This window comes from Pinus tabuliformis, chromosome 5_1, assembly GCF_031772625.1.
Source record: "Pinus tabuliformis cultivar Carrire ecotype Pingquan chromosome 5_1, CPIR1, whole genome shotgun sequence".
In the NCBI taxonomy this organism is placed as follows: domain Eukaryota; kingdom Viridiplantae; phylum Streptophyta; class Pinopsida; order Pinales; family Pinaceae; genus Pinus; species Pinus tabuliformis.
In genome coordinates this window covers 522,369,793-522,382,875 of record NC_142305.1, presented here as the reverse complement: position 1 = coordinate 522,382,875, position 13,083 = coordinate 522,369,793, and the positions used below count along the sequence as shown (strand labels likewise).

Here is a 13,083-nt window from a genome sequence, read left to right as displayed (position 1 = left end):
AATAATTATTATAATTACCATGAATAATATGGGATTATTATTATTTTAGAATAGCAATAGAAATCAAATTCAATCCATACACTTAATAATTATTATAATTACCATGTGTCGACATAACTACTAATTATACATGAAAGCAGTGATTGACGGAAGTCATCGCTAGATTCGATAGATTGTCATTTGAGTGTCAGTATTGAGTATTGTTTATAACTCTACAACTCATGCCCACCTTGCATATGCAGTTGGTTTTCGTGAGCATGTTATAGCAACATTATATTAACATTACATTTCCTGTTATCTTTTTAAATGTTTGATAGCTAACCCAAGTGCAAGACTCTGGTTTTACCGTCATTCATTTCTGTGTGTTGAGGAAGAGAAATTCCAACCAAACATTCTTAATCTTGTTGCATACGTTTCTGCTGTTGCTGTTTTTCTTCATCTTCATCAGATGAAAAAGGACTGGATCCCACTTCAGCAGATGCTGAGAGCTCACCTTCTGCAATTGATAATACAATAGGTACAATGTTTTTATTTATGTTGCTAGATATTAGAAATAATAATGCAGTTAATTTCACAGAAGCCTCTACGGCTTCTACATTTGACGGCCATCATCGCATGGTTCTGCAAATGATAATACTCAGGCTTCTTGCGATTGTGTTTGTGCAGAAACTCTCCCAGGAGCTCCCAAGCGCACTGAAGCTCCAATTCCTGGATCTTCTAATGTTGTAACTCCAAGGAGAGAAATGGCCGGAACCAAACGCTCTTGTTGCAACCGCTTCTGCTGCTTTTCTTCATCTGCATCAGATGAAGAAGGACAAGATCATCCCGCTTCAGCAGGTCCTCGGAGCTCGCCTTCTGCAATTGATAATACAACAGGTACAATGTTTTTATAGCATAATACAATAGATACAATGTTTTTATTTATGTTTCTGGATATTATTAATAATAATGCAGTCAACTTTACACAAGACCCTTCGGCTTCTACATTTGACAGCCATCAGCACATGGTTCTGCAAATGATAATACTGATGCTGCTGGCGATTGTGATTGTGTAGAAACTCTTCCAGGACCTCCCAAGCGCCCTGAAGCTCCAATCCCTGTATCTTCTAATGTTGTTCCAGTGAAATATGAGATAGAACAACATGTCGATCCCAATCTCGATGTTTCAGGAACCATCAGTGCGATAAAGCTCCACTCTCCGAATCTCACAATATTCTACCGAAATCTGAGGGAGAAGACCTATGTTACCAGAAATGGGAAACGGGAAACGAAACGAGAAACCAGAACGAGACGAGAAACATAATTCAGAGGTTTCGCATTCAAGAAACGAAGAGAGAGAAAAAATAAAAAAATATAAAGAAAACATACAACAAAACATTCATTTACCTAACAAAACATTCATTTACATAGCTGAAAATGTAATCATCCCATTTATGATTTACCCATAATGGATTAGTGTGTATGGCCAGACCCCGGGCCGAATGCTAGGGAGATACAACAGTGGACTCTTATGACCTGCTCCAATGCAGGGAGATATAACAATGGATTATAGCCTGCTCCAAATTAGTAACTTCTAACATTAAAAATCTTTGTGGGATTGATGTTGGGTGTAGAGTTTGGCTTGATTTATGCTATTTGAATTATAAAAAGTATAGCTTCATTAGAAAAATGGGAGATAATGGAAAAGTCCAAATTGGCAATTGAAGCGACATGTACAATGAAACTATGTGCTTTCAATCAAACTACAGATTCCCTGTCTGGGAATATTAGTGTAATCGCTCAAATCGTCGTTATACATTCTTCAATGTGCATTGTTGAAGATACACACCGCAAACCACCTCCCAAACAGATAATGAAAGTTAAATTCTGAGTGCTGACCATGAAGACCAGAACGGACGTAGAAAATGGCGTTTTCCGTCCCGTTCCGTTTCTTGTGCGTTTTTTTCCAGAAACCCTCGCTGCCGTCCCGTTTCTGGTAACATAGGAGAAGACGTGAATGCCCATCTCAATGTTTCAGGATTCCCGCAGTGCGATGAACCTTCATCCTCTGGACCTTCGAATGTTTCAGTGAAACCCAAAGGAGAACACGTGGATGTCAATCCTAATGTTTCAAAAGCTCCATCCTCTTCCTATTCCAGTGGTGCAACTATATCAGATGTCATTCGCAGCATAAAACATATTGGTCAAGCCGACGACGGGAAAGAAATGGATGTTAATCTCGATGACCTTGTGGATCACATATCTAAACTTTTGAAATTGAGAGAGGAGGTGGATCACAATCTTTCCTTTCCATCTGAGAAAAAAATTATATTATAATTAGATTGTGAATTATATTCTTAGATAGTATTATAATTATTGTATGATATCTGATTTGAATATATTTCATTTTTTTAGGAAATGCTTCCAGATAAAAAAGCATCGAATCCCAGCAATTTCCGTTGGCCTGAAGGCTTCAAGAAATTGAATGCCATATTGTCATGTGGAACCGACTTGAAGAACTTCACGCAGTTACTGTCATCAGGATTAGATTTTGCTTCTAAATTGGTGTGTATTACTCCTCATCGATAATTTCATCACTTGCATGTTGGAATGTTAATTCCAACAGCAGGTTGCAGGCTGCAGGCGGACGTGGGTAGCCGACTCAGCAAGCATGAACGACGGCAGACCGAAACCGTTCAGCATACCCGCCTGAAACTTCTCGGACCATTTTCCGGCGAAGGGAATCTCCGTATTCTTGAACCCGAGAAAATTTTGTGCAGACGCGTGGCTCTCTGCATACGTAAGCAAAAGTCACTTTCTCGGGCGTTAAAGTTCGGCAACAGACTGGCTTCCGATATTCTTGTCAACCGTCCGATTTTCTCCATCGATCTCCACCGTCGATCTCTGAAGGTGCATACGGGCCTGCAGCAAATTAATTTTGCGTGGAGTGGAAGTCTTTTTGCGTTGACCGCCGGATGGATGAACTTATGGTTTTTAATGTTGTTCGTATTGTTTGGTGGAGGCCCGTTTTAAATGGTTATGGGCACATTATCATATTTTTTTATATATACGTAGCTTTGGTGGAAACCCATTAATATGGGTATGGGCGTATAGTTTTATATTTTTTTTCATATATGTTTTATATATATGTCGTAGAAAAGAGTCTACGGTGCGTAGTTTTGTGCATTGTGCATACGCACTATGCATTTTGTATGTTTTAATATATAACAATGTATTGTGGCTGAGTTAGGTTAGTTGCTGCGCGAGTTGTATTTTTTTTGTGATGTTCATTGAGGCTGCGCACGGTATGCGCAAGAGAGAGCAAGGGAAAAGAATGTAATGGAGTAGTGGCTGCGCAGAGCTCCAACAAGTTTGTGTAAGTGTGGTGGCTGCGCTCGGTGCGCATGTAAATTTTTTTTGTATGGAACGCACAGCAGTGCGGAAAAACCAAACAGAGGAGAATTGTAAAAGTCATTGGCCATCCCAAAAACAAAGAAATGTTTTGAAATTGTTTTTGTAATTTTCCACAGCAGTGGAAAAACCAGTGAGCGAGACAGAGTCGCTTTGTGAATCCCTCTCCACGCAGAGGAAGAAATTGTAACAGGTTTTATTTTAATCAATAGAAATGTTTTTATGGCTGTGTAATACTCTGTTCTGAGATTTTTTTAAAAAGCTTCCCTGTGCAAAAAGGATCCTGGAACAGTGGAAACAGAGCATTGCCTCTGTGGTGTTAAATTTGTTTGGTTTTTGGTATTTTCCCATGGAAAAATACCCAACAGTGGTATCAGAGCTAGTCCAGGCTCTTTGATGGTGACAGAGCAGGTTCATGCTCTTTGAAGACTCAAAGAAGCTGAAGGAAGGTGTTGTTGCAGCAGTCAAACCTCTCCAGCAGTGTGAAGCCTCAGCGAAAAGGATTAAGGTATTCCTCAAGCTTTCCTTTGTGTTACTGTTATAGAAACAGTGAGTGATTAAAAAAACACAGTCAAGTATTTGAAGCCTAGATAAGAATGGCAAGGTCAAAGAAGAAAGCCTCCAAGCCTGCTAAAAATGTGTCTCCCTCCTCTACTAAAATAGAAGACAATCTATTTGAAAGTATTCTATTTGAGGCTTCAAAGTTTAATGGAGATTTTGATATGTGGGAAATAAAAATGAGGGCTGTCTTATAGTCTCAAGGGATTGAAGTCTGGGAATCAGTGATTGATGATAGCAAGATATATAAAGAATCCATGGAGTATGATGCACAAGCAGCAAAGACTATCTTGAATGGACTCCCTGATTCAGTGAAGAGGAATCTAGGAAAATATACATCAGCAAAGGATATATGGGACAGACTGCATGACCTTCATGCAAAGGGAGCACTGACCATGACAATGAGTCAAGAAGAACCCATCATGGAAGCTGAGAATGAAAAGCTTGACCTCATCAAACTTCAAGTAAAAGAAAGGGATGAAGAGCTCGCTAAGCTTAAGAAGGAGCTTGATCAATGCAAGAGGAAACATCATGAAGAAGTCATATCCATGACAAATCAGCTGAATGAAGCAAAGAAGCAGGCAGATGTCTTGACAAGTCAATTTGAACAAAAACACAAGAGAGTGAACAAGCTTGTAGAAGAGATTGGACAGTACAAGGTAGAGGTCTCCTCCCTTAAGTCCGAACTACAAGAAGCCAGGAAGCAGGCACAAGGAGCTGAAAAGAAAATGGAGAGCAGTCAAGCAGAAATCTCCAAAATGAGGACAGACATCATCTCTCTTAAAGTAGCAGCAGCTGAAGCTACTCGTAGCAAGGAAGAAATTGAGGAACAACTTACAAAGAAGAATAATGTATGTGAAAATTTGGAAGAAGAGATTGTCCTCCTCAGGAAGAAGGTTGAAGGGATGAGCAAGATCATGAAGAGCTCTCAAGCTTTGGATGACATGCTCAGCTATCACAGATCTCCATCTGATAAATCAGGACTTGGGTATGTAGGTGAACCCTCAAACAAGGATGAAGATGTTTTAAGCAAAGGAGATGTGAAGAAGCCAGAAAGAAGTTGTGAAGCTCCTAGTTCCAGCAAAGGCAAGGAGAAAAATGAAGGCTGCAATAGAAGAAATCCAGCTTCAAGAAGAAATGTAGCTAATGGCAAGAAGGCAAGAGGCAATGGTGATCATCAAAGAATCTCAAGGCAGCAAGGCTTCAGAAGTACATCAAGGAAACCTCCATCTCCCAGGTACCAAAGTTCATTTTATGGTTATTGTTATGCTTGCTCAAACTTTGGTCATATGGCAAAAGACTGTAGAGCATTTCATAAAGATAAATGTTGTGGTCTCCGAAAATCTCCAAGAAACAATTTTAGAAGAAATCATGAAATGTTATTCATAAACAACGTTGAATGCTTCAAGTGTCATAACATTGGGCATATGGCACGTGACTGTAACTTGACATGGGCTCCTATGCAAGCTAGACCCATGCAAAAGAAGAAAGTTACACAAGTATGGAGAAGGAAGGAAAGGCAATCTGAAAACCCCTTGAACTCCCCAGTGGATCTAAACTTGTTTTGAGAAGAGTCTACCAAAAGAAGACAAGCACACATTAAAGGGGAGCTTGTAATTTTTGTTTGCTGAACTGTATTAACAGTCATTTGTTGATGGAGGATGTATTGCAGCGCAGCAGTTGCAAATGAAATCTTTGTTAATCCCTCTGAAAGGTAATATGCAGTAGTGATGAAATCAGCGATGTTTTTGCTTTGTTTTTATGCAATATGCACAGAAATGCATAAAGAAGAAAAGATGGCAGCGCTCAAATGTAAAGTGCAGCAGCGCAATAAAAAGTATGCAAGGCACTGAAACCCTCACAGCAGTGGGAAGACAAAACATAAAACAGCAGTTTGGAAATTTTTTTGGAGCACATGGATTAGAATGAACAGCAGTTTTGAATTTTTTTTGTTATGCAGCACATGCATTGAAATGCATAGCAATGAAAGGTAGTTTCCTTCTATGTAATGTGAGAGAACATACTCACAGTAGAGTGAGTACAATACGCAACAGTAAAAAATGTAATGTTTTTCTTCATATGCAATGGAGCATGCAAAGAAACGCATAAAGAAAAACAGGGACAACAGATTTTTAATGCACATGGGTGAATGAGAATGTTTGTGGCAGCAGAAAATCAAAAGGAATTGCACAGCAGTGCATTATGAAAATAAAAAAAATGAATGAAGACTAAGATTGTGTGAAGCAAGGGTGTAAAAAGTAACAGCCCGTGTTATTTTTTGTGTGGAGAATGAAGTGCCAAGAGTATGGGCACAGCAGTATGATGAAACAAAAGGCAGCGACAGTGCAAATTGCAGAGGCAACGCAGCAGCAAATAAAAACCCAGGGATGACAGTCTATGGTTATGGGTATGGACAGCAGTGAATATGAAAAATGCAGCAGCAAGAAGTTATGGACAGCAGCATGATGGCAAGAAGGAGAAGCACACAGCAATGCAAATGTGAAAAATGCAGCAGCAAGAAGTTTTGAACAGCAGCACATGCAAAAGAAATTTTCCTTACAGCAGTAAAGGTAAATGTAATGAATTTGTTGTTCATTGAATTGAAATGCAATATATGCAACAGCAGTGAGTGTAAGAAATGTTTACACACAGCAGTGTAAATTTGTAAATTGGGACAGTGTAATTGTTCCAAGAAAGACAGAGTATTTTGTCTTAGAAAAGTGCAGAAGCAGTGCAAGTGTAGACACAGCAAAGAAGATGGCACAACAGTGCAGCAGAGAATATGCAGCAGCATAAAAGAACATTGTAATGAGTTTGCACACACAGCAGTGCAATGATTGTTTGTTTTGGAACTGCACTTGAAGCAGTCATTTGGTAAATCCCTCTATCAAGAGGATGATGCTTTTCAGCATAGTCATTGGTGAATCCCTCTATTGAGAGGAAGATGCTCTTTAGCATAGTTTGGTAAATCCCTCTATGTGAGGAAGATGTTATTGTAACAGCAGTTGGTGAATCCCTCTATGTGAGGAAGTGTTTGGGTATGTTTGAACGCCCAGCAGTTGAAATTAAAGGGGAGTGTTGGAATGTTAATTCCAACTGCAGGTTGCAGGCTGCAGGCGGACGTGGGTAGCCGACTCAGCAAGCATGAACGACGGCAGACCAAAACCGTTCAGCATACCCGCCTGAAACTTCTCGGACCATTTTCCGGCGAAGGGAATCTCCGTATTCTTGAACCCAAGAAAATTTTGTGCAGACGCGTGGCTCTCTGCATACGTAAGCAGAAGTCACTTTCTCGGGCGTTAAAGTTCGGCAGCAGACTGGCTTCCGATATTCTTGTCAACCGTCCGATTTTCTCCATCGATCTCCACCGTCGATCTCTGAAGGTGCATACGGGCCTGCAGCGAATTAATTTTGCGTGGAGTGGAAGTCTTTTTGCGTTGACCGCCGGATGGATGAACTTATGGTTTTTAATGTTGTTCGTATTGTTTGGTGGAGGCCCGTTTTAAATGGTTATGGGCACATTATCATATTTTTTTATATATACGTAGCTTTGGTGGAAACCCATTAATATGGGTATGGGCGTATAGTTTTATATTTTTTTTCATATATGTTTTATATATATGTCGTAGAAAAGAGTCTACGGTGCGTAGTTTTGTGCATTGTGCATACGCACTATGCATTTTGTATGTTTTAATATATAACAATGTATTGTGGCTGAGTTAGTGTAGTTGCTGCGCGAGTTGTATTTTTTTTGTGATGTTCATTGAGGCTGCGCACGGTATGCGCAAGAGAGAGCAAGGGAAAAGAATGTAATGGAGTAGTGGCTGCGCAGAGCTCCAGCAAGTTTGTGTAAGTGTGGTGGCTGCGCTCGGTGCGCATGTAAATTTTTTTTGTATGGAACGCACAGCAGTGCGGAAAAACCAAACAGAGGAGAATTGTAAAAGTCATTGGCCATCCCAAAAACAAAGAAATGTTTTGAAATTGTTTTTGTAATTTTCCACAGCAGTGGAAAAACCAGTGAGCGAGACAGAGTCGCTTTGTGAATCCCTCTCCACGCAGAGGAAGAAATTGTAACAGGTTTTATTTTAATCAATAGAAATGTTTTTATGGCTCTGTAATACTCTGTTCTGAGATTTTTTTAAAAAGCTTCCCTGTGCAAAAAGGATCCTGGAACAGTGGAAACAGAGCATTGCCTATGTGGTGTTAAATTTGTTTGGTTTTTGGTATTTTCCCATGGAAAAATACCCAACATTGCAACTGAAACTGAAAGTCGAATATAATTATTTTAAATATGAAAATTTCTCTTCTTTTCTATGGTATTCAGAAAGATGTTATATCTGGACCTGTTACAACCATCCTTAAGGATATAGGACAGGCAAGCGTTGTTACTGCAGGACTGCTTGTGGTAGCTTATACTTTGGAAAGATTTCACGATCTTTCCGATAACAAAGACGGGTGTTGGGTTCTTATCAAAGAAATGAGTCAGCTTGCCAGTGTTGTCAAAGGATTGAATGAAAGCCCCAAGGGAACGTTCAATGTAATCGAAGAAGCAACAACATTAGTGGTTGAAGGCGCAATCATGTGCTGTACTCAGATTGGCCGTTCGGGCTGGAAAAGGTAAATACTCAACATTTTGTGGTTAATCTGATGAAGAACAGGGCTGTTGTCATAGTCAAATGCACACAAAGCTCATCAGTGTTTTTCATTTAATTTCATCGCTTGATTGCAGCTTCTTCTTAGCGTCCAAAGACAAAGCCGATCTGAGTGGCATTACACAGAAGCTAAATAGCATGTATTTGAAAATTAGTGTGGATATCGGTATTCGTAATTTAACTGCCATTGAGCGTGTTTTAGCTGCCATGGAGTCTAAGAGGAATCCCCCTGTGTCCAGAATATATCCTGAGCAGGCTGGTAAATATATTTTCAAAATAAATTATATTGAATTTTATAGTTATTGTGAGTTTTATTTTATTATTAATAACTTTAAATATGGATCCGGTGTTGAATATTGTTGTAACAGTTGGAATCGATGAGTCAATTGAAGAGGTTGTTAGCCGTTTGGAAATTGAAAGTGCTCAGAATGCGGTCACGGTTATTCTCCATGGTTTCGGAGGGATGGGCAAGACCACCCTCGCAGATGCGGTGGTTTCAAAAGATACCGTCGTTTCAAAACTTGTGGGTTTTAAATATTCCAAGGTTCGGATGCGTGAAGATAGTGCTATAGAAAATTTGCAAAAAAATATATTAGAAGACTTGATGGAACTTGGAGACGCTATTCCAAAGATTACAACCCATGAGGATGGACAGCGAGAGCTGCAAAAAAGATTAGAACAAGTGCAAGCATTTATTTACATTGATGACGTTTTGGACAGAGATGCCCTTAAAAAGCTTTTGCCAATGGATATGAGTAGGGCAAAGAAGGTGAGGCTCCTCCTCACTGCACGTAACGAAGATGTGAAGAATGCATACCCAAGGTTGTGTACAGAGCCCAAAATCTATAAGATGCAGGAAATTCAGCCTCAAGCAGCAAAGGTAATTTTAGAGAGGGAAATAAAGGATGGAATAAATGTGAGTCAATTCAATGACATCATAGACACATGTGGCGGAATTCCCCTCATGTTAACACTAACTGGACGATTCATAGGTCTGGCCGAAAATAAAGAGAAAGCTTATGCTACACTGATGCTACAGAAAAATAAATGGACTAGTGAAGATTGTAAGGAGATGCGCTACGCCTTTGCCTATGATGCTCTTCCCCATGATTGTATAGAGCCATTTTTAGACATATGCTCATATTTTAAAGGATGGGATTGGGAGGCAGTGGAAGACATTGTGGGAAAGGATGAACTGGAAATGTTAGAAAGCAGAGCTCTTGTTACTAGAGCCACAAATGACGTTGCAAGTGTACACGACGTCATCTTAACACTTGCTCGACAAAAGTCAAAGGAAGAGTCAGAAGGAAAGGAAGTGAGGTTGGCATTCACCAGTGCAAGCAAACTCACGAAGTTCCTCGAAGAGGAGGTAACAAATCTATGAACGATATGCATGTTTGTTTATACAGTCTCCGTTTTTATTTTAATTTAATTATACTTTTATAATGGGATGCAGGGTGCTGAAGGGATTAAAGGCATTTGGTTAAGCGACAATAATAAGGATGCCTTGGAAATATCTGCAGCAACACTCGACTTAATGCATAAATCATTGAGAGTTCTTCAACTTGGAAATCTGGCAAAGGTGGAGGGCAAGTGCAGTGAAACATTTAAGGAGTTGGTATTTTTTGAAGCGAAAGTTCCCCAGCTTCCGTTTCATGATGTGTCAAAGTTAAAGCAATTGAGGTACCTCAGTTATGAACCCAATGACTTCAAGCTATCTAAGGCAAGTGATTCTATTTCCCCATTCATTTTTCCTGAGAAAATTGATTCTACGTAAGTAAATGTTTTACTACTTTTAATTAATCATACGATTGTGACGTATCAGTTGCATAACTTGCAGATGCCTTCAAGTTTGAGGCACATGGAATTTGATGGAACATCACTTTCCGATGCGTTTCAAATCTATTCCAATGATCTTCAACAACTTGAACATTTGAGAATACTACGATTGCTAAACTTTGATTGGTTGAAAAATCTGCCAAAAAATCTGGGCGATCAAGTAAAGGGTTGCATGAGTTATCTCTTTCAAACTGCAGATCTATCACGAAGCTGCCGGATTCAAAAGCTTCAGTCTTTAAGGATATTGAAAATGGACGGTTGTTCAAGATTGACTGAGTTGCCGGTTGATTTTGGATCCTTGAGTTCTCTGCGAGAACTCCATCTACATGATTGCTATTATTTAGAGGCACTTCCAGACAGTGCCGAGAAACTTTCATCATTGACATTATTGGATTTGTCAGGCTGCAGAAGACTATTAAATCTCCCTCCCTGCGTAGGAAACTTAACACGCCTTGTTGAATTAAATTTAAATAATTGTAAAGGGCTAGAAAGTATTCCTGAAGGCATTGGAGAGTTGAAGCTATTGCGGGCCTTGGGTGTGTCAGGGTGTTCGATTCTAACGGAACTACCCGATGGGCTTTGCAACCTCTCCTTTATCACAGATCTTTCATTTGAGTTTTGTGTGAGCCTAGAGAAGATTCCAGATCGGTTTGGTAAATTAGCAAGTCTAAAAGCGGTGTACTTCCAAGGGTGTATTTCACTACAGAAGCTTCCGGAAAGTTTTGGTCAACTCAAAAAATTGGAGGTGTTGGATCTTAGTTATTGCCATGACCTTAGAGAGCTCTGCGATGACTTCCACTGCCTCTCCTCATTGCAAAGTCTGGATTTGAGTGGGTGCATCAAGCTAGAAGGAAAATCTATGGACCACGTGGTAAAGATGAACAGATTACAAGTTGTGCACATCAAGAAAAGCGAACAGTTGGTGAACAGGTGGGCAGAAATTGATGGCAGTGGATCATGGTCCTTTACGGTTATTTCAGGGCAGGTGATGATACCACCAATCACTATTTATTGATACCAACATTGTTAGTGCCTGCATTATGTTAACTTTTATAATAAATATGGACCATAACAACTCTACATTTTTCTTTCAGGATTTGTCTAGGGTTGAAAAGGAGAACATAGAAAAGAGTCTTTTATTGGAACTTGATGGCCTGCTTACTAATAGACGAGGAGAGCAATTCCATCTATCTCATCTTCCACCAAACACCCTCATGCTTGTCACGTGGTATCTCCAGCAGGGGTCCATCATTGAAGAGATGATAGATGAAATGCAGATCAAAGTAATTTATATTGGTCCAGATTTTTATAAGTTTTCCACCAAATTCAAAGATAATATATTTGTTGTCGATGTGCCGACAGCTCGTGCCACCCAGATGCTTGAAAAAGTGCACTTGACATTAGATTTAGCACCAAATCCATTGAATAAGTATCTTCAGATTGATACGAGGATGCAGGTGGGGGATGAATATCGCCCTTGTTGGAGATTTTTGACACCAGATAAAATGGAGGAATTTGTGGTGAGTAGCTGTAAGAGATACCTACGGTTGAAGGAGCTTCAAGCAGAAAGGGATGAAGAGAGTAGTAATATAGAGTTGTTAACAGAATTGTTTGCAGCTGAAGGGGATGAAACGACTCCCGTGTTTGAAAAGAATGAGTCATCAGTACAACAGGTATGAATGCCTTTAACCTATAAGCTTTGGCATCATTATCTCCAATGGGCGTCTGCGCCCGTGGGATGTCCCGAACTTACAATCCAGTTGAGTTAATTTTGATTACCAATTCTAATCACGTCATGTCTATCTCACTAAACCAAATTTTTACTCATTGAATTGATTTTTACAATTTTTACAATGATTTTGGGCATTGAAATTTGTTTTGATATTTATTAATATTTACCAACTAATAGTAGTTAAATTACAATTTTTCCTTGCCTGGTTTACATTGTTCTGCTCGTTTTGGCTTGCCCATTATAGGATCCAACAGCAAACTCCGAAGTGAAAGCTACTTGTGGAGTCGACAAATTGGAAGGCAAAACTATTCTTTTAGAAATGAGACCTCCCCACTCATTTTTTTATGACATTCGTCTTCCGTCTTTGAAGGAGATGTACCTTCTGGAGAAAGAGAGACTTAATTTTGAAATTATTTCAATTCCTCTTCTGCAGCCAAGAGAGAGACCTTTTGTATTCGACGTATATAAACAGTTTTCAAGAGAAGTTCCTTGGCTTGTCCTCCAAAATCCATGGACGACAATAACAAGGGAAGTACAGTACTTTCTGGATAAACAGTGCACTGGATGGGAAGAGGGTGATGCATGTGAAAAATGGTATCCAACTATAAATTGGATCATAGATCCAAACGGGAGAATCACTATTTATAGACCACCTATATCCCCGGGGGATATGAGGGATAGGGGAGAGGTGTTTAAGGTTTTTTTTAACTATTTAGAAAGTGAATCATATCAGGTGAGATGGGGAGTAAACGCTCCTCTTACTACGTTGGGAAAAATTGAAGAAGTAAGAAAAAATGAATGGCAACAAGTAAAGAATATGTCGACTTTGGAGTTCCTTTTCGAGGTAAATAATTTTGTTTGTTTTATTATTATATATATTTTTGTTTTGTCATTATATATATTGGCATAAAT

At 39.4% G+C, this 13,083-nt stretch overlaps 2 protein-coding genes across 2 annotated transcripts; both read left to right on the top strand.

The window, feature by feature from the left end:
- The first annotated feature begins 324 nt into the window (after positions 1 to 324).
- Positions 325 to 1,303, top strand: LOC149165799 (uncharacterized). Its single transcript, XM_089429939.1, has 3 exons — positions 325 to 517; positions 667 to 876; positions 1,056 to 1,303. The coding sequence occupies exons 2-3, from the start codon at positions 744 to 746 to the stop codon at positions 1,301 to 1,303; spliced, it is 381 nt and encodes a 126-aa protein (XP_089286065.1). The 5' UTR covers positions 325 to 517; positions 667 to 743.
- A 375-nt stretch (positions 1,304 to 1,678) lies between these two features.
- On the top strand, positions 1,679 to 13,081 carry LOC149165798 (uncharacterized). The gene is made up of 10 exons (XM_089429938.1): positions 1,679 to 1,771; positions 1,891 to 2,268; positions 2,395 to 2,544; positions 8,273 to 8,565; positions 8,678 to 8,859; positions 8,969 to 9,969; positions 10,057 to 10,323; positions 10,426 to 11,424; positions 11,534 to 12,112; positions 12,416 to 13,081. Exons 1-10 carry the CDS (start codon positions 1,679 to 1,681, stop codon positions 13,079 to 13,081), a joined length of 4,608 nt encoding a protein of 1,535 aa, XP_089286064.1.
- Positions 13,082 to 13,083: the final 2 nt, after the last annotated feature.